At 44.9% G+C, this 19,154-nt stretch overlaps 1 protein-coding gene across 4 annotated transcripts in view; it reads right to left on the bottom strand.

The window, feature by feature from the left end:
- HIPK2 (homeodomain interacting protein kinase 2) overlaps nucleotides 1-19,154 on the bottom strand; it is a 128,962-nt gene that overhangs the window by 24,598 nt on the left and 85,210 nt on the right. For all 4 annotated transcript variants that reach the window (XM_057420674.1, XM_057420675.1, XM_057420676.1 and 1 more), the window contains exons 3-7: nucleotides 9,941-10,064; nucleotides 7,775-7,894; nucleotides 6,959-7,045; nucleotides 5,671-5,855; nucleotides 1,814-1,976 (exon numbers count right to left, since the gene is read on the bottom strand). In XM_057420674.1, coding sequence (XP_057276657.1) covers nucleotides 1,814-1,976; nucleotides 5,671-5,855; nucleotides 6,959-7,045; nucleotides 7,775-7,894; nucleotides 9,941-10,064 — 679 coding nt within the window. The remainder of the gene's footprint in view (nucleotides 1-1,813; nucleotides 1,977-5,670; nucleotides 5,856-6,958; nucleotides 7,046-7,774; nucleotides 7,895-9,940; nucleotides 10,065-19,154) is intronic.

Genomic DNA, 19,154 nt, shown 5'->3' with positions numbered 1-19,154 from the left:
TAAAAATATGTCCTTAGCATTCATGTCTAGGCAGCTAAGCTCTACCTGACCAAAGCCCACCTTTCCCCTCCATGCAAATGGACCAGCATCACTGCTGGAGGTTGGTCAGATAACACTTTCTCATGGTGAATATATGAACCCAGGATGAGGCTTTGATCAGGGCTGCAGAATGCAGCAGGCCAAGCATTTCACACTGATCTGGTTGCCACTGGGCCTGAGAAGGGTGACCATGCTGCACTGCCACAGCCACAACCATAGCCACAAGGGGTGCGATGGTGAAACATTTCTTCTTCCTCCTCCTTCCCCCTCTGGAAGTGCAGTCTGTTCCCCTGTGTAACACACTGAGCAGCAACCACAACAGCTCGCACACTCCTCATCTCAGGAGTCCTAACTGGAAGGAGGCAATCCTCAGATATGCTTTGCAAAGATAGGGAGCACCAGCGAGCCAAGATGAGTTGTATGTTGAACAGAATGGTGAAAGGTTTAGAGCTTGTTCAAATTACAACACCCTTCCTGGAAGTGTTTCTACCGCTTCTTCTAGGAACACTGGAGATACCAGTTCTGCTCACAACACACACCCCTTATGAGAATTAAGATTACCATGGACCTCCTCAGCCAACAACTGATCTCAGCATCAAGTGAGCAGCAAGGAAACGAAAGGAAGTCTGCATTTCCTGCTAGCAACTGTGGTAGAAATAGTGCCTCTGCCCTGCAGCTGGGGCCTAGGGAAGCATGTAGCATGCATTTCTTTAGTCAGCATCTCAGACACAGCCAAGAAAGGGAACCAGTGTTTGTAACTAATACCTTATCACACCAAGCCATGATCTATCTCTGTGTGCATCTTCTTAATGAATTCCTCCAAAAAAAATTTCTGTGATTACATGCATTGAGAACTGAGTAATGAAGTCTGGTTTTCTGAGTGACACAGGAACACCCTGTATATCTATACAGACTCTTTTAGCTCCTTTGCTTTCCATCACTATTTCTGCAATGCCACCTGCAATCTCTGGAATGAATCTTGAGCAGCCTGTTCCCAAAATGCTTAAAAGACAGTAGCTATTTCTTGAGCTTCAGTCTCCTATACTGCTGTTCCTGGTCCCTGGAGAGTTTCCTTTCCCTGTTGTAATACAGCACCACAGTAAACAACTTAGCCTGCTAGTCACATAAAATCTGTCAACCCAGCACCCCCCAATACTGGGGCACCTAAAACTAATACAAGAGTCCAAAGCATGACTACAAAGCCAGAGCCCACCAATGTGGAGTGCAATGTGTTTGGAGTGGGGGTATTTGCACAGGGTTCCCATGTCAACTGTGGCATGTGGAGTAAAACCAATGAGAGAGAAGAATACACATTACCACTAAACTCTTCTTTCCTCTTGACTGGTTACAGTACTGTGTCTGTCACAGAAGGATTTAAACTCTTTTTACTTCAATGCCAATTTGAAGAAGTGCTGTTAAGATCACTGATGTGACCCAGGGAGTGCAGTCCTGCCTGCTGCATTAAGGGACTAAGGAGCTTTTCCCCATAGCAACTTCCCAAGTAAGCAGGATTTATCACCCCCAACAACAACATAAACATGAGGGCAACATTTCACCACTGCACAAACTGTCACAAGATTACTGCTTGCCTGAAGAAAAGAGAATGAGGAAGAGCAGAAGAGTATGCCCCAGAATGAGGAAGAGCAGAAGGAGAGTTAAAGAGTATCGTATTTTTGCTGGCAGGTTAAATGGGATGCTACTTTGCTTTTTTGTCTTCTAGACCTCACTGACCTAAATGTTTCAAGCACTGGCTGCTTCTGATTGATGCCCTTACCTGGTTGTGGACTGTGTTCAGCTGGTTGTTAAAAGTCATGGTCAAGTTGGTCGATGTACTTGGGGCTACATGGGTGATGAATGGTGTCTTGCTCTGGTTCACTGTGTCATACATATTTACCCGCCGCTTGCAGATCTCCATGTTCTGGAAGCAGGACTTGACACTGTATAAGGAGGAGAGAGAAAATCAACTGACCAACCAACACAGGTTAACAGTTCCTCACAGTGCCCTGCATTAGGTCTCCATATCAGGCTTGGCATTTTCTAGGCTCTTAAAAACCTCCTCTATTTTATGCCCATCTCTCTTAACCAGTGAAAGTCAGACTAACCCTGTACTGAAGAGAGCTAAATGGGTGTCAAGATGACAGTGGCTGCTCTGGCACTCCTGGGGGCCCCCATGGGTCCAAGCACTGCAGTGTAAGACAAAGCAAGCAAGCAAATTGGTTGCTCTTTAGGTGGCAGGGCAAGAAATACAAAGCAGCTATTTTAAAAGACTGAAAGAGACTGAGAGCAAGAAAGATACTGTTTCTTTCTTATGATTGAGCCTCATGCTTTCTGCCTCAGTGCAAGCCTAAGGGTAGTTTTAAAAGCCTTTTGCAAGGAAGAATTTTACTGCTCTTGGTCACTGAGACCCCTGAAAAATCTTACTTGTTCCTTTTAAAAAGTTCACTGAGAGCTGAGTCCAGCCAAGTGGATAAAACATTGCCCCTGTCTGCCTAAACACTTCCTTAGATGCTTATCTTAAAGCACATTAGCTGTCCTCCTGCAGTCAATGGGACGATTCATATCACAAAAGGTTATGCCAAATCAGATTCATCAATGTCCTGAGGGAATCAGGTTCTGAGGTTATCTCAGTCTGAGAATTGCATCTCTGGGGGGAAAGATTACAGCTTCTTCCTCTACACAGACTTTCCTTTAAATGTTACTGATATAGCAATGGAAATTTTGAGAAGTGTAATATTTTGTATCCCCAGTAAAAGAGATGAAATACTCTCTGAATTGCTAGAGCACTCTAGGTGTCTGGTACATGGAACTGCTGGTATTTCATTTTTATAATTGGGATCAGAAACATACAAAGGTTTAAGAGATAACAACATAGCAATCTTGTGCAAAAGTGTGTTTTTCATAAAATCTCATTTTTTCCAAGGTGTAAAAACCAATAAAGGTTTTCCATAATTCGTCCATAATAATTGTTCTTACAAATGAGACCTCAAAAGCAGAAATGCATTTATTTCCATTATTCCAACTCAGAAAACAGAAAACGAAGCAGTGAAAATCAGCTGTAGCTGTAAAAAAATCAGCTGTATGCATAATTTATTTTCTAACAATCTGTTAAAAAGTAGGGGAGATAAACACATCCTCACATAATTTTTAGGAAATAAAATGTCTCTTCAAAAGGAAGAAGCTTATATGATCCCTATTGGTCAGAAAGAGGATCTAAATCTTTTTATCCCTGTCTTAAATCTTACTCATGCGGTCACCTTTCTTCTCTAACTGGTAACAGCTTGATAAGTGGATCTGTGGCATAAAGACCTGCAGACAAGACAGGCTCAGGACACTGCATAGCTGCTCATTCATTTAAAAAACTGTGAAATACCTCTTAAGTCCTAGAACACTTAGCAAAATCTAACACTTACATAAACATAGAAGACTATAGGGTTGCATTTTCCCAGTCAACTAAAGACTATAATCCTCTGTCCAATAAAGCCAAAAGCACTGGAAAGAGTGTATGTTCTGTATATACTGTGTGTTACCAAACAGTTTTATGTAACAAGGTATAATCTCTATTAAAGTAATACTGTGTTCTCTGTCTTTACTTGAAAAAAAGGGGAAAAACCAGAAGCCAGAGCCAGAGCAAATTTGACAGAAAGGCTGAGAAGTACTCAACAACATAACAGCCAGGCAGTTTAATACGTGAAATGGGGAGCTAAACTTCTGTTGCTGTTTGCTTGTTTTGCTTAATTAAGCAAAACAGCCCCTCTCAAGCATGCCACAGCAGAGATTCCTTCCAGAAGCTGCACCTTCCATATATTCTCACATTCTTTCCTGCCTGATTTACTTTCAGGAGAGATTACAACTCCTGCATCTCTTGAGGCTTTGAAGCTTCTATTCTCAAAACCACAGGCAATCACAGACAAAATTTCCATCAGCTTGCCATGCTGGCTACAGCTTGTTGCTCTCTTTACCAATCACTGCTTCCAACATGGAGGGGCTGTTCAGGGTTATGCACCCGGCTGCTGCAGCATTTAGTATTCACAGACCTGAAGCTGAATTTTTTACTCGGGTGAAATTCTCATTGCTGTTGGCCCCAGTGATATTTTCAGCCTTTCTGGGGCTTTGCCTGAGCAGCCACAAGTGAGCACTTCAAAAATGAGGATGCGATTATGGTCTGTTCCACTAGCGGAAAGATTTGTGATGGCAATGCACTATGCCACAAATCTCTCCTATCTTACACATCAGCTCTTGCACAGTAAGAAGGACTGGGGCAAATTAAGAGATTTTTGCATGTGATACTAACATTGTTAGAACATACTGTCATTTTTTTAAATTTATGAATGTTTTTATATAAAACTTACTTTCTCTCTGTTTAGCACAACAACCTCCCATCTTGTTTTCATTACATTTATCACTTACTATCTATGCATAGATAACAATGCTCAAAGGTGTCTGTGCAGGGTAAGTATAGGTCTACATAGATTGTGTACCCACCACCTTACGGTAAGCAGCTGCTCTTATCTTGTGCTAAGTATTAACAAAAAGACAGCTATAGCTCCTTCACAGAGGGAACAGTACCTTAAATGAACTAGAAATACCGCAGGTAAGAGCACACATGCAGGCAGGAGAGGTGACAGAGCAACCTGTTGCTCTGCAGCACCCACACAAACATACTCTATGGCTTTTTGAGGAGTCCCCTTTATTTTCATACTTGAGCTCCTCACAGTCTTTAAATACCCATAGACATGGCATCCACTGAACTACAGTGCTGTGCCAGTAACTGTTGCCTGATGAGGTGAAGGGACAGCCTGCAAAAGCACCTTGAACTGCTAAGTGCTGTAGAGCAGAATATTCAAAGGTAGGTGTTCTGAAGGCTTTGGGAAGCTCGCACTACGCATTTGGCTTCACTTACTCCTGAGAAGCTTGACCTTACATGAAGTGCCCAGGGGAAAAGAAAGCAATATGCTGGGTGCAGGTTTCCTGAGCTTTAGCTGCTGTGCTCAGTGACACAGCCTTAGGAGAAGGGGGAGTCAGGCCTGACAGTTCATCACATCTCCATTGGGTGGTGGAGCCCTTCTCTGTTCCACTCAAATGTGTTAGCTGAGGTTAGAGCACGGCATTTAATGCTACATAGGCAGGCAACAACAAAGCTGAGAACTGAGCTCCTTGTCCTGTTGCCTGTGCCTGTAAACCAGCCTGCTGTAGAAAAAGCTCTTGCTTCGAAAAACAAACAGCCCCAAATTGACCCCTGAAAGATGGGAAGGTTCTGGGAGAAAGGGTTGGCTCCCCACTGCAGATAAGGTTGATTACTGCAGTAACAATCAAGACTATATTACTTTGAGATATACTGATACTTTCAGCACTAATTGCATAATTTCTGCTGCATTTTAATGCAAACATATGTAATTATTGAATATTTACATAATGAATGTAGCACTCTCTGCAGTGTTTTAAATGCCAAGCACCTACAACACAATTCTCACAACCTTAAGAGGTGGCAATCCTCTTTTTCAACCACAAAAAGACTAAAACCTAGGGGTTACGCATCTTAATAATGCCCCTCGGGTACATTTGTTCTCCACCACAGTCAGCTCTCCTCTTCACCCCTCAATTCAAAGCCCAAGGGAAAAAAAAGCTACATACTGTGTGCTGTGCGGGAAATCGAGCAAGTGCGTCATGGTGACAAAGGGGTGGTTCAGAGTTTCAATGGGTGTTATTCTCTTATCTGCATCTATCGTCAACATCTTCTTTAACAGATCTATAAACTCCCGCCGGTCCGCCTTTTCCACCAACATATCACTTCCTTCCAAATCTGTTGTCATGTTCACCTAGAGGAGAGAGGACAAGGGTGAGGGCTACAGGGAAAGAGCAGATGGTCAGGTCTCCATCGAACTGTGTTTACTCCTTGCTGGAGCACATGCCCTGCAAGCCCCGCTGTCTGAAGGGGTAGCTGTTGAAGTCACACAGCAGACTGCGGTGGCTAGTCATCTGGCTTGTGCGTGTCAGATCTCTAGACAGTCTGTTAAGTGCTCAGCTCGCTTGGGTCAGTGGCTAATGAAACACTTAGTCACCCTCCAGTGAAGATGAACAGCTTCCATGTGGTAGCAGGCAAGCTCTGATAATCAGTGTATTTATCATACAAAGGACTGTGCTACCAGATCCTTAACAATGTGTCCTGTAAGCAAAAAAATGTATAAAATAAATAAAAATTGTCAGTAGGTTTATCAGAAACATCCTATTCATGGATCAGGTGCCAGAAAAAAACACAATGGTATGTTATTTTATCCATTTATAGAGTCTCCCGTGATCTCGGTCCTCCATTTTTGCATGTTAGCTTGTGAATGCTACAGTATCTAGACTTTGCTAGCACAAACTCCAGCTTTGTGCTAGCCTTGTGTGCTGGTGTTGTGACAATTTTGTGTACTAGTTTGTTTGTTAGCACAGACTCCACTCACAGGGGTGGTTATGCTGGAATTAACTTTCACAACCATATGGAATTGACACAGTGAATTAGTACTCCCTGTTCCCCCACCCAGCCATGTTTTACAGACAGCACACTCTTCTGCATCATGGTGATTATTTCCAATGTCACTGTTTTACAAATGGAAATACTAAACACAGAGAACTGACTTGCCAGTGGTCACACAGAGGAGCACTAAAGAGGCAAGAGAAAACACAGGATTTCAACACCCAGAGATGTGACTTTGCCATTTTCCAAGGATGTTTTTCTACAGCACATCAAGCCCACATGCCCTCATGCGCAGCTCTCCTACAAAGCAATGCAGAATGAGCTGATTTGGTAGGCATAATCCTGGTATTTTTCAGAAGCTGTCATAGGAACAGGATATACAGAGAGATCATGTAGTTCCCCTTTGTCAGCATTGCCCCAGAGCATGAGACAGTGCTGCTGGTTACTCACCAATTCTCTTACCTGTGCCATATCATCCAAACAGTTGAAAATATACTTTCTTGCTTCCTTCGACTTAATCCCTGTCTCTGCCTCATGATCATCTGGTGTCTGTTTAGAACAGGAAACAGGCATTGACCAGAACTGCCCTGCTATCAGCTGTGGGTTACACGCCACTTCCCGCTTGTGCCTTAACCTGCCCTCATCAGAGACTACTGTAATATCACGCTTGCCTCACCAGATAACATTTACACTATCTCTGCTATGGTTATATGAGAGCTTGTGCGTCACAAGGTGATTTATCCCTTCTTTGTCACTTCAGAGGATCCTCACAATGGCAGTGAGAGTCTCAAAGGTCTTACACCCATCCCAATGTGACGCTCAGCATCCCATCCTTACAGCCAGAAGTCCAGTGACCTCTCTCCTTGGGAAGTGAATGCAACCAGATACACTGGTACAAGAGACTCAGGGCTCACATGCATTACTAGCAGTTTTGATTGTCAGAATTAAAATGCTTTCTTCCTCCCTCCCACAGTGAGTTAGATATTGGAGTGAAGTCTGCCCAGGGCATGTTTCATTTAAACTACACATCAATTCATTGACTACTTAGAAGGAGATTTGCAGGTCAATTCCAGACTTAAATTTCCCACAAAGCAGTGCCAAGCAGGTGGGCTAAAGGCTGCAGACTCTGGGGATGGCAGTTTTACCTGGGGCTATACCCACTCCAATGTCTGTGCTGCACTGCAAAAAGCAGAGACCTCGGCTCTGGGGTGACCTAAACATTTCCTCACTTCCAGCCAACAACTGCGAGGTAAAAGAAACAAGGGAATATCTTCCTACCTTCAGTCTCCACAAAGGATATGGTGAGTCTGTATCCCTGTTGAAAAACCTCGTAGTCTTCGTCCCTGCACTTAATAAATACTCTGCTGGTAAGCCCTGCGTCTGTGAAATATAGCGAATCTGTAAGAGAAGGATGAGAGGTTCATCCTGTGAAGATCTCTGGAGATCTTCCTTGGAAGAAGGGCAGGAGGCATTTAAAACAATAGAACAAAGAAAGAAAGAGAAAAAGTAGCATGTAGTTAGACTTCATCAAAAAAAAAAAACAAACCCAAAACCCAGCACAAGGAATGAGAGGAAAAAGAAATCCTGTATGTATATGAAATCCTCCATTTATCACATACATCACTTGAAATTCACCTTTATGGTACAATCCCACAAAGCCTACAGATAAAGGGAAGAAAGTCCCCAGGTTTTAGAGGTCAGACAGGGAGACCCACACAGAGATTTCAATGGGGTGTTTCACTGCTTTGCACCTTTTTATGCCATGCTCTCCTCTCCAGGAGGTAATTTCAACAATTTGATATTTGTGCTCTAACTTTTGCTGGCTTTTTTCCCCGAGCTGAGTGCACAGCCTTTCCTAGGAGCACTCTGAAGTTAGAAATGGATGACTATCTTTGAACTTAGATGAAATATACACTCAAATGAACTGACATCCTCACAGTATATAAAGTACTTCATCACTGACTTTGTTATTTGGGCTAATTCCTTGAGTATGACCTCGCTGGTGCTCACATAGCTAAGAGATGCTATGCATGTGTTTCCAGGATTTTAGACTTTAATTTATGTATTCAAAGGAGAAATGGTCTGCGACTACACAATTAGATACCGATCTCACACATGCCTGGGGTGTCACACAAACCCTTAATTTTGACATCTCTTGATTTCTGTTTCACTCTGCAAAACTGCTGCAACTCTGCAAGACTACTAAAAATAGTCATCGATGCTTGAAAATTCTAGGGAAGAATGGAAAGCATTTTTGAGAGAAGAGACAGAGAGGGATTAAAATAAACAATTAAAGGCATAAAAAACAGCTGTGGTTTCAAAAGACTTCCAAAGCACTCAGGACCCAGTTCACTGAGCGTGGCTTGCTTGCCTCGGCAGCTCCTTAGATTTCATCAGAGCACGTGCACCTGAAGAAGCACCAGGATCAGCCCCTATCCCTTTGCCGGCTCCCCAGGAACCCTCACTCTCCTTCACCAGAGGAAGCTTTGTACTGGGCAGTTCAGCTGGACAGGTAGGTATGGTGATTTCTTTTTCAGCTGTGTGTTTTATGAGTTTTGGGGTGCAGCAGAGAGGAGAAATAAAACTTGCTTCATGCTTGGCATGTGATTTTCAAATGCTTGTAAGTTTTTCAGCTACATCTGATTTCCTCTGGAGTCACTAGTGGCCCTGCTCTTCATTGCAGATTATTTCCCCTGCCAAATTTCAACTTTAAAGCTCTGACTAAAAACATACTAGTTACAAAAGAAAAGTCAAAGAAACACTTTCATATATGAAAACCTTATTACTCTGTTTTTATTTTATTTTATTTTTAATTTTCTAGAAGAAAAAAGACCCTCCGCAGGCCACATTTGCAGACACCTAAGATCATCCTGAAGAAGACTATGGAAAAGAGTGCTCTGCATCTCTGGCTCTAGCAGCTGTTGTGCTATCAGTTTTAGGACTACAAAAGGAGCACAAAAGCCTATAGGGAGAGAAGTACAACAGCTTCTATTAAGTGGAAGCCTACACCACTGTGAGCGTTTTCCTTCCTGTCATTGCTCTTAATATGCACCCTCATAAAAGGGGTTATGAAATGCAGCAGAGTTCGTGCAGTTTCTTCTAACAAATAAACCTTTATTCAACACTTTGCTGTTACAGCAAAGAAAGGGTGCGTGCTCTGCTCAGTGAGGACAGATATGTACAGAGCTCTCCAGTCAATGGCAATGCTGACTCTTGACTGAGATTTCACTTAGGTGGCCAGATCTTAAAAGCCAGTGTACCAAACAGCACACTGGTTATCTAAAATAAATACCCCAGCTGGATAAAGAAAAAGTTGACTTGGAAGGGTAAGAAATGCATAGTCCTCGTTAGCGAAACAGAAAAAGCTGGCATACGTTCACTCTGACAAGAGAAGGAAAGGACACCCCTGCACTTAACAGCATTCAGAGCAGTATCTGTACCCACCTGATCGTACTCCGAAGCTCCCGGATACAATGGCCAGCCCAAGAACAGCTCTGCAATGACACATCCCAATGACCACATATCGATTGCTTCACAAAATGGTAAACCGAGGATGATTTCAGGGGCTCTGCAAAGGAAGAGGTTACAAAACATCAGCAACAGGAGCAGATCCACTTGGCTGGCACAGGGATGCCCACGCAGAGCACAACATTCATGAAGTTGCTTGCCGCGAACAAGTGTCATTGCAGCTATGGAGCTGAGGGGTGCACTGGCCACCGGCAAAGTGCTTGCTAACCTAGCATTAGCTGGTGAATATTTATCCTTGCAGAGAGTCCTCTGGCAGCACCTAGCCAGGAGATAGCCCTGCTTCACAGCAGTTTGCAAAGGAGAGAAGTACTGTTAGTTTCATTCAGCAGGTGGGAAAATGAAGCACAAAACAAATGTGCATTCAAAGCCACCCAATTAAGGCCTCTGCTCGAGGGTCTTGGGACCAAGCTTGCTGTCCTGTAGAGGAACCGTGCGGACTCCCTTGGTGAAGCTCAGTGGGCTTTACGAACAGCCAGACACTAAATAATCATTACAGGACTGGTATAAAAGGATTACTTTTTAAACAAATGGATGTAAACATAAAACAGAGAAATAACGTAATTAGATCTATTAGACCTAAGTCCTTTCCTCAGGAGGAAGTAGCCAAGAAACCTTCACTTCCCAGTCCGTCCCAGGCACCTGATTATATTTCCTTTTCCTTTCCAGCCCAAACAGCCAAAATGTGGCAGCACTCTCGCTACGCATTTACTGCTGGCTTCAGGAGGTGCCCACTGAGGCACATGTGCTCAGTGAGTTTCAGCATGAGCTCAGCTGAGGAAGGAGAGGACAAGGTAAAAGCTCTGCTTCAGCTCTCCAGAAGGATCCCTGGCTGGGATGTGGAGAAGATGTCCAAATAAGCAAAACCAGCCTCAGCTCAGACTTCCATGGGACCTTAGGGTGAGGCTCATTTCACCTTCCACCCCGGTGGAAGCTGTTGTCACATCTTAGCTAGGTACCGTGCAGACTGTGTGGTCAATGAGGAGACACCCCCGCACCCGCCAAAGGGGATCTGTCCTACTGCCTTGGGATGGTTTGAATCCTTCTCCACCGGTGCCAAAAAGGCCTAGAAGATGACGTTAGATGAGCTCCCTAAACTCCATTGGCCAAGGTGAGAGAACATGAATCGTGCCCCAAATGCTTTTGCGTTCCAAAAGCAACTTCCATGTGGAAGAATCAAAAGTATTTTACAAATACTGAAAACGTTACACAAAATCCACCTCTGCACACAAACACTTTTCCCTACTTTCCCTTTGTGGAAGCTCAGACTTCCACATGCATTTAAGTGTCACAGTTGCTACTTTACAAAAGAATCACCTAAAGCTTCTCTCCTGCTCTTCTTGCAGATCTTGCAACACTTCTAAAACCCCAGCTTCTGCAGTCAGGTGATGTTAAACAGAAATAAAACCTCACTTTCTCATGCTTACTTTCCCATTGCTAACTGTTAAGAAGAATGCACAGATGACAGATAAAAGAAAGAAACTCGCATTGCCTTAAAACTTTCATAATTTTAAAAACAGCCTTGGGATTTCTCAGGCCCTGATGCATATTCTGAGAATGCCTGGGGTTGACTATTGAGCAAATCAAGTGCCACCATCTAGAGCTGGAAATAGGACCCATGGTTCCCAGTTTCCCATCTGTCATCAGGATAAGATCTGACACTAGTGAGATCATACTAAGGATTACCAATTGCAGTGGAAAATATTATGTTTTAATCACACCATTATAGAGTCATGTGAAGACGAGTCTTTAGCCAAGAAACCATGCAAAGTGGGTAACTTTTTCCAAAGAAACAAGCTAATGCCCTGTAGCAAGAATCCATGCCCCATCTTCAGCCTACAAAGTTCCCCAATTTTGGATTGACTGGTAATAATAAAAGCCCCAAACCATCTGTTCTCAAACCAGCAATGCAGAATGTAAAAATTACAGGAAATTCGGTGATTTTAAGGTTAGGATGCTTAGAGTCATTCTCCCCCAAAAAATATGCCAGAAACTTTAGGCTACCATTAGCTCTTCTAGCTTCATCTGTGCTTGTTGTTCTCATACCCCCCTGTTCTTTAGCCTACTGTGACAAACTTTTTATTCTAACTCCAATCTCTCCTTAAGACCAAGGGGTTAATTTTCCTCATTTCCTCCCATCCCATCATCCCTGCACACTACTCGACACCTAGACAAAATGCAGAGAGAAAAAGACAGCTATGGTGACCTGCATCTCATTACTATGTAAATCCAGCATTCAAAGCCATCTGCCTCTCGCTGTCTGCCTTCCACATTGTGAACAAAAATGTCCCTGGTCACTAACGAGAGCTCAGCCATACATCGGCTGAACTTCAAATCCCTCCCACTAACTCAACTGGAGGGAGCAGAGGGGTGGACTATCGATAGGATATTCCCAATGTGATTTTGTTTAGAAACCTCCCTGCTCATAAAAATCACTTGCACTGCTGTTATATGCAGCACGTACCTCCTCCCTTCTCTCCCCACACTTATGCTGCCAGCACCTCCAGACCCCTACAAGAAGGGATGACCTAGAATCTGAGGTTCCAAAATCTCTAATTTTTTGCTGTCCAGTGGATTTTTCTTAAAGCTCCAGCTCTGGACTGCAGCAGCGAGGAGAGAATTTCTTTTTTTCACACACAAAGAAGTTTTGCACCTCCACTGTTGGGAAGAAAAGCACAAAACCAGCGTCCATACCATTTAAACACATAAAATACAACTAAATGGGATGACATTCACTATATTAAACCAGACCTATCACTGTAGGAAGGGAAGGTGGTGAGATAGTTTTATTTCATTTTACTTTTTTTGGAAGCTAAATCAAGCCTACAAATAAGTTGCCATCTTTACCCATTCAGCCCCAAACAGATGACAATTTTTGAACATAGATGAGAACCCCTGTGAGAGAGAGGCCAGATCAAAGTGATAGGGTGCTCTACGAACGCCACAGCCAGTGTTCTCTGTGGCTTGCTCCCAGCGTTCGTGTCAGGACTGCAGTTTTTCCACGGAGGGGGAGTGGCCCTAAGACAAAAGGATCTTGTTAACTTAATTATGGAGTCCTTAAGACACCACAAGAATGGCAGGTATCGGACTCCACACAGGCTTCCACATTTTCAGCTGTAGACACCTCCTGTTTGCCAGCAAGAGGGAGCTGGAGTCACCCCAGGAGGAGCCGTGGTCTGCCTGCCTGCTAAAACTCTGCTAACGGCCAACACCAAGCGCTTTGGTGGAGGATGCTACAAGTTCCGTAATAAAACAACTAGTCAACTAATAAAATGCTTTCTGAACCGGCTGGGTGAAAATTCCTTTGTATGCTCTGCTATGGATACATAGATCCTTCTGCATATAGACCTGTATCTAACATGTGGAACTCCTCTCTTAACATGAACACGTCAATTTTTAAGACAAGGTGAGGTAAGACAAGGTGAGATCCTGACTTCAATCACATGTTGTGGCACAGAGTTCCACAGGGAACCTTCTGCTTTCAATAGCATCTTGCCTCAGTTGTCTAAAGCCTGATTTTCCTTCATCAAGTTAGGTTTAAATGTGTCACCTCTCACTTCACGTTAACATGGACTGGCATAGAGGTGAAGATGGAAGTGCCTGCATCACCTTTCTTTTACAACAAGCTATTTTTATATCCCTGCCCTGCTCCTCCTTGTTTGCAGCAGCTTCTGGCTTCTCAGTGTTTCAATCCACTTCCACCGCCTGGCCCTACAACTCCCCTTCCCGACATAACTGCTTGGAGACAGGCTGAACAGCCTAGAAACAGTTAAACATGAGGATATTCCCCAGACTTATTTTACACTATTTGCAGAATGCTTTTGCGTTCCAGCCTTCCCTGAGCCTAATATTTTGTTTGCTTTTGGAGTGACACGAGGCATTTCAGCAGATGTTTTATCTGGGAGATCCTCTGAGACACACAGTCCTTTCTCCAGAGGAGCTGCAGTTAATTTAGGACATAGAATTATGTAGAAATAGTTTGGTTTTCCTCTTCCAATGTTAACTGCCTTTCAGTACTGTGCTGATCTGGCATAATGTTGTCTATAATCTAGATCAAGTCCCTTAAATGTTCCTCACTCTTTTCTGCAGCCTAATCTAAGCAAGCCTGTGGTATCTGTACGCTTAAGCACTTCATTGCTGGTCCACCACTTTCTACAGATAATTAAAACATTAAATAACTCTGGTCCTAAAACATGCATGCAGTCCACTCTACAACTGACCCTTTTATGCCTAAAAGCACTCAGATTTAGCTCAGCAATACGAATGGTATAATTCTGTTTTCCAAAGGGAAAGAAAACATTTCCACATTTTAGCCAGCTCTTAATGTGGGATTTCTCCATCCTGTAGCTGGTAACGCTATGTAACAGGGGAAAATTCCTTATTACAGTGTACATGTCAGAATATTGCAATTATAAATCAGAAGGACATTTCACATGGCAGCAGGTCCTCCTGGACCAGCACCAAGGTCTTCAGCAGACCGCTCCATGGCTGCATAGGGGAGTGTTTTCTGTACTGATAATGCTGCTCGTTTTAACAGACTCACCAAACCTTTTGATTCTGGTAAGGATCCTGTCTGAAACCACACAAAGGCAGCCCAGTGCCAGATAACTTGGTATGTGCAGACACATCCCTCTTTACTGCTCTCTGCCAGTTTTTTTAGCTGTGCATCTGCAACACCCTCAGCACAGTAATTCCAGCCTCTATTATGAGACAAAGGGAAAACACAAAACTTCATCCTTCTGTCCTTCTTCTCCTGCAAGCTTCCTTCAGCATCTCTCAAAGAAAGGCACTCCCCTTCTGTGCATGCAGGCACAACCTGCTCCATAGCTTACACAAATCTCACCAGCATAGACCAAAGATTTAGACCACTTGCCACCAGCTTGGGATAGACTTAAGAGCCCCGCTAAGAGCCTGCATCTCCAAGGGAAAAGTCGTAGCCCATTCCCACATCTCCTACCCCCTTTTCCAAACCAAATTACTCCCCTGGCCAGCAAAGGGTGACCTGTTCCTGGGCTCAGCACTGGGTCCAGTAAGTCTCCCATCACCATGGAGCCTTGCTTGAATGTGCCTGTGTATACCAGAGAGCTGTTGGCACTGGATGCTGGGGACCTAGGGTGCAAGGGTCTCCATGCTGGTAGCACCCGTAGGTACCCAGAGGCAAAAGTGCCATTTCATCCTTTGCTTGCACCTCATATATGATCCCATCCTGCTTTCAGGCCTGCTGCCTCTGGCAGAGTATTTTACTTTAGCAACCCTGCTTTGCGGCAGGGTAATTTCATTGTCGGGAGTTTCTGTCAGGAAAATTAATTACCAGTCTAGCTCACTGGCTTTTTCACCCACACATCACAGGACATTAAAAACAAATGCCAAAAAAATTCATTTCTGCAGACTTGGATTTGGAGAGCTGGGTTCTTTCTGAATTTTAAAAACACCCATGCAAGCTGCCCTCCTCAGGGATAATTTACCACCTCTGGTAGGGGCCCGTGGCTAAGCATGATTGTCTCAGCAGAGACCTTCATGGACAAGTATACATATCAGACCAAAATATAACTCAAAACTTGATACTCATTGGCACCTTGAGCACAGAGCGTGCCTGCTTCTTGCCTTCGGGGTGACACTTCTAGAAGAAGATTGGGGGCAGCTGCAGATAGACCTACAGTGATGCTGTCTGCTGAGCTGATACACACAGCTCCAGTCTTCTTCTACCTGTTAGACTCCCCTGACGAAGCCTGAACTTCAAGAAGCAGCAGCTTTCACATCTTCATCCAGAAAGCCCTGGGCAGAGGCAGAGAGGCAGGAGCCCAACTTCTTGGAGTAAGGAGGCATGCACTGACCAGCTGCATGCCCAGGGCTTGACCACTCTCAGTGCTTGTGCTCTCCCACACACCAAGATACCTTCTGTGACGAGGAGGAACTGCATTCTTCACCTGCCTTACACAGCATTTTTATGCAAGTGATGGGACCCATTCTCCTCCCAGCTGAACCCTTTCTTTGGCATCTTTATGGACCCTTTCTCGGGCCTTTTCACTTGATGCTTTTGTATACTGTATGCAATTTTTTACTACCACATAGTGTAGCATTCAGAGTACCCTTAGTGCTTAGTTAACGGAGATGGAGAGCATACAGCACCATTTTTTGTCCCTCCGCACCTCTCAGACCCCAAATATTTCTTAAGTGCAGGGCTGTAAAAGGAGACAGGCTCATATTCTGGGAGTAAAAGGTCATAGTTGCTATTTCCCTCACACCTCCACCTCTCCACCTTCACAGACACCTGGAAGGGATGCAGACAGCTAATACAGATGACCCCCAGACTCAAGGTCTTCCTATGCTCTGTGGGCAGTTGCAGACTTCCACCTGTGAAGAAGCCAGCCATCAGGGCCAGAGCTTAACACCTACAGGAACCAACAGCTCCTGATAGCTTTCCCAGCCCATGTCCCCTGCAGTGGGCAGGAGAGCACTTCCAGACCTCAGTGCAGATGTAGATTAGATATGAGGAAGAAATTCTTTACTACGAAGGTGGTGAGGCACTGGCACAGGTTGCCCAGAGAAGCTGTGGCTGCCCCATCCCCGGCAGTGTTCAAGGCCAGGTTGCACGGGGCTTGGAGCAACCTGGTCTAGCAGAAGGTGTCCCTGCCCATGCCAGGGGTTTGAACTGGATGAGCTTTAGGGTCCCTTCGAACTCTAATCATTTTATCATGCATTCCTCCCGCACCCCTGAGCACTGACGTTTGCTTGGACCCTCAGCCGAAGCACATACAGAAGTGGTACAACTGCAGACTACTCACTTGGGCCTCAAAGACTGCCATGATCTCTGGACCATTGGGAAGCACCAATCCAACAGAATCACAGCAAAGGACAGCCCTGGGAGTCAGGATTCCTCCCAGAACATGCAAGCACACCATGCCTTTCAGTTTTCAGCATGAAGTTCAAACCCTGGAGAGTTTAGTCAACAGAGATATTCATCAGAGAGGGAAAGGACCACTGAAGAACATCATCCAACCTATCAGAGAACACTGTTTACCCGCAAAGATGCTTTGGTCTGAGTTGTAAGGAACAACAGTGTCTTTAAAGGGCCTATTCACAAGATCCTATTTCATAGGGCAAACACAACTACACCCGTGTTCTGGAAAAGGCTGTGAGGGCAGCCAGAGCCATTTCCAGTGCCAGCCCACCAGCACAGCCACCACTAGAGGGTAGCTCCAACACTGCATTGCTCACATTGCCTTTGCCCATCCCTCAAGATTAGTTTGCAACACATCAAAAAATATCTGTATCAGCTCAGAGGACTGGAAGCTGGATCCGCTCAGCCTTTGGTGATGGTTTATGTTACATGACATAAATATAAACTGGAGGCTGGTAACAAGTGAGGTACTGCAGGGGTTTATCCCAGGAGTGGTTTGTTTAACATCTTTATCACCGCTGCAGGGGATGGGGCAGAGTGCACTCTCATCCAGTTTATGGGTGATGCCAAACTGGAGAGATCTGGTGATGTGCTTGAGAGCAGAGCTGCCACTCAGAGGGCCCTGGACAGGCAGGAGGCATGAGCTAATGGGCACCGTCTGAAATGCAGCCAGGACAAAAGCTGAGCCCTGCCCCTGGGACGGATGAGCCCTGGTGCCAATACATGTGGGACAGCTCTGTAGGAAAGGCCGTGAGCACCTTGACTTGAGGGACAGTGGGCTCATAAGAGGACCCTGGTAGCAGCTGGACCAACAGCATCCCTGGAGAAGGGCCAGCTGACCAAGGAATGTGATGACCTACCTACAGCCATACTTGTGAGACCACATCTGGCTACCATGCTCAGCCTGGGGACCCCAGTGCATGGGTGAACTGGAGCAACTTCAGTGGGGGGAGAGACAGCCGTGGCGGAATCTGACAGCAGCCTGCTACCTTCTCCACTGCCCCATGGAGAAGATGGTGCCAGGCTCCTTGTTCGGGTAGGCGGCAGGAGGTGGAGATGACAAACTGAAACAGGGGAGGCTCCCACCTCCCACTGGGGACAGGGAAAACACCTCCACTGTGCTGATAATGGAATCACCATCGCAGGCTCCCCTGAGAGACTGTGCAGTTGCTATCCTTGGAGGCTTTCGAGCCCAGCCAAGACAAAGGCCTGATCTTCATCTCATGACTGACCAGCACGTTGGGCTAAATGACCTTCCAAGGCTCTCCCACATGAACTGCTCTAACTTGATGTGACAGAATAAGTATATATTTGCCAATAGGAAGGTCACCACAATCCTCCTATACACAGGCAAAAAATTACATAGCTGGGAGTGTTGGGGGGGGGGGGGGGGGAGGGCAGGTACAGGTCCCAAGTGTTTTTTTTTAGCAAGTGTACACACACAGTTCTGTCTGCCTTTCAAGACCAGAGAGCAAGTTACACAAGAATTACTTGTGGACTTGACTGTCATAATTACTGAACAAGTCTCGGGAGCCTATCATTACTAAGGGTATTTAATAGCAAATAAATCACAGAAGCAGACCAAACAACCTGCCCCTTGACACTGCTAAAGTTGCACCAGGGTGCTGGCTGGGAAGGGTAAAAAGCTTCCAGAGGATGGTGTCAGAAGCTGACAGGGTGAGCCTGGACCCCAGAAAGTCACCCACTCCCTTCCTACACTGGCACTGGCATTGGGCCATCGAATGCCTGTGTCACTCCTGGCCTTAAGTGTTTGCCCAGCTTATCTTACCGATCTCCCGTGGCAGAGCATCCATAAACTCTGCAGTGCCCCAAAGCACCTCACCCCTTGTAATTTTAAGGAATAATACAGCTGTGCATAGCTGACTTTATGTCATGCTTAATTACAACTTACTGTCAATCAGGCACCTATGTAATACATATGGGAAAATATAACTTAATACATCTCACTTGACTTTGCCTATACCCAACTTTCTGCCAGGCTGTACCTCCTCCCTATCTTCACTCTGCCTTGGACTCAACATATATTCAGTACCTGTAACTTTGGCTCTTTTTCTTTCCTGCTTATCTCTCTCCTGTTTCCTTCTCAGCTTTTCAGCTCTCTTCTTGCACTTACTGTGCATGAAGAAAGAGGGGGACATCATGCACAGGAACACTTAAACTCCCTACCCCATGGAGGGGGCTCACACCATGCACTGCAAACACAGCCCTGTG

Source organism: Pezoporus wallicus, unplaced genomic scaffold (genome assembly GCF_028554395.1).
Source record: "Pezoporus wallicus isolate ANWC-B61680 ecotype Strahan unplaced genomic scaffold, APGP_CSIRO_Pwel_v1 contig_2871, whole genome shotgun sequence".
NCBI classification, from domain to species: Eukaryota; Metazoa; Chordata; class Aves; order Psittaciformes; family Psittacidae; genus Pezoporus; species Pezoporus wallicus.
Note: the sequence above shows the minus strand (reverse complement) of the source record. Positions and strands in the feature narration are given on the sequence as shown.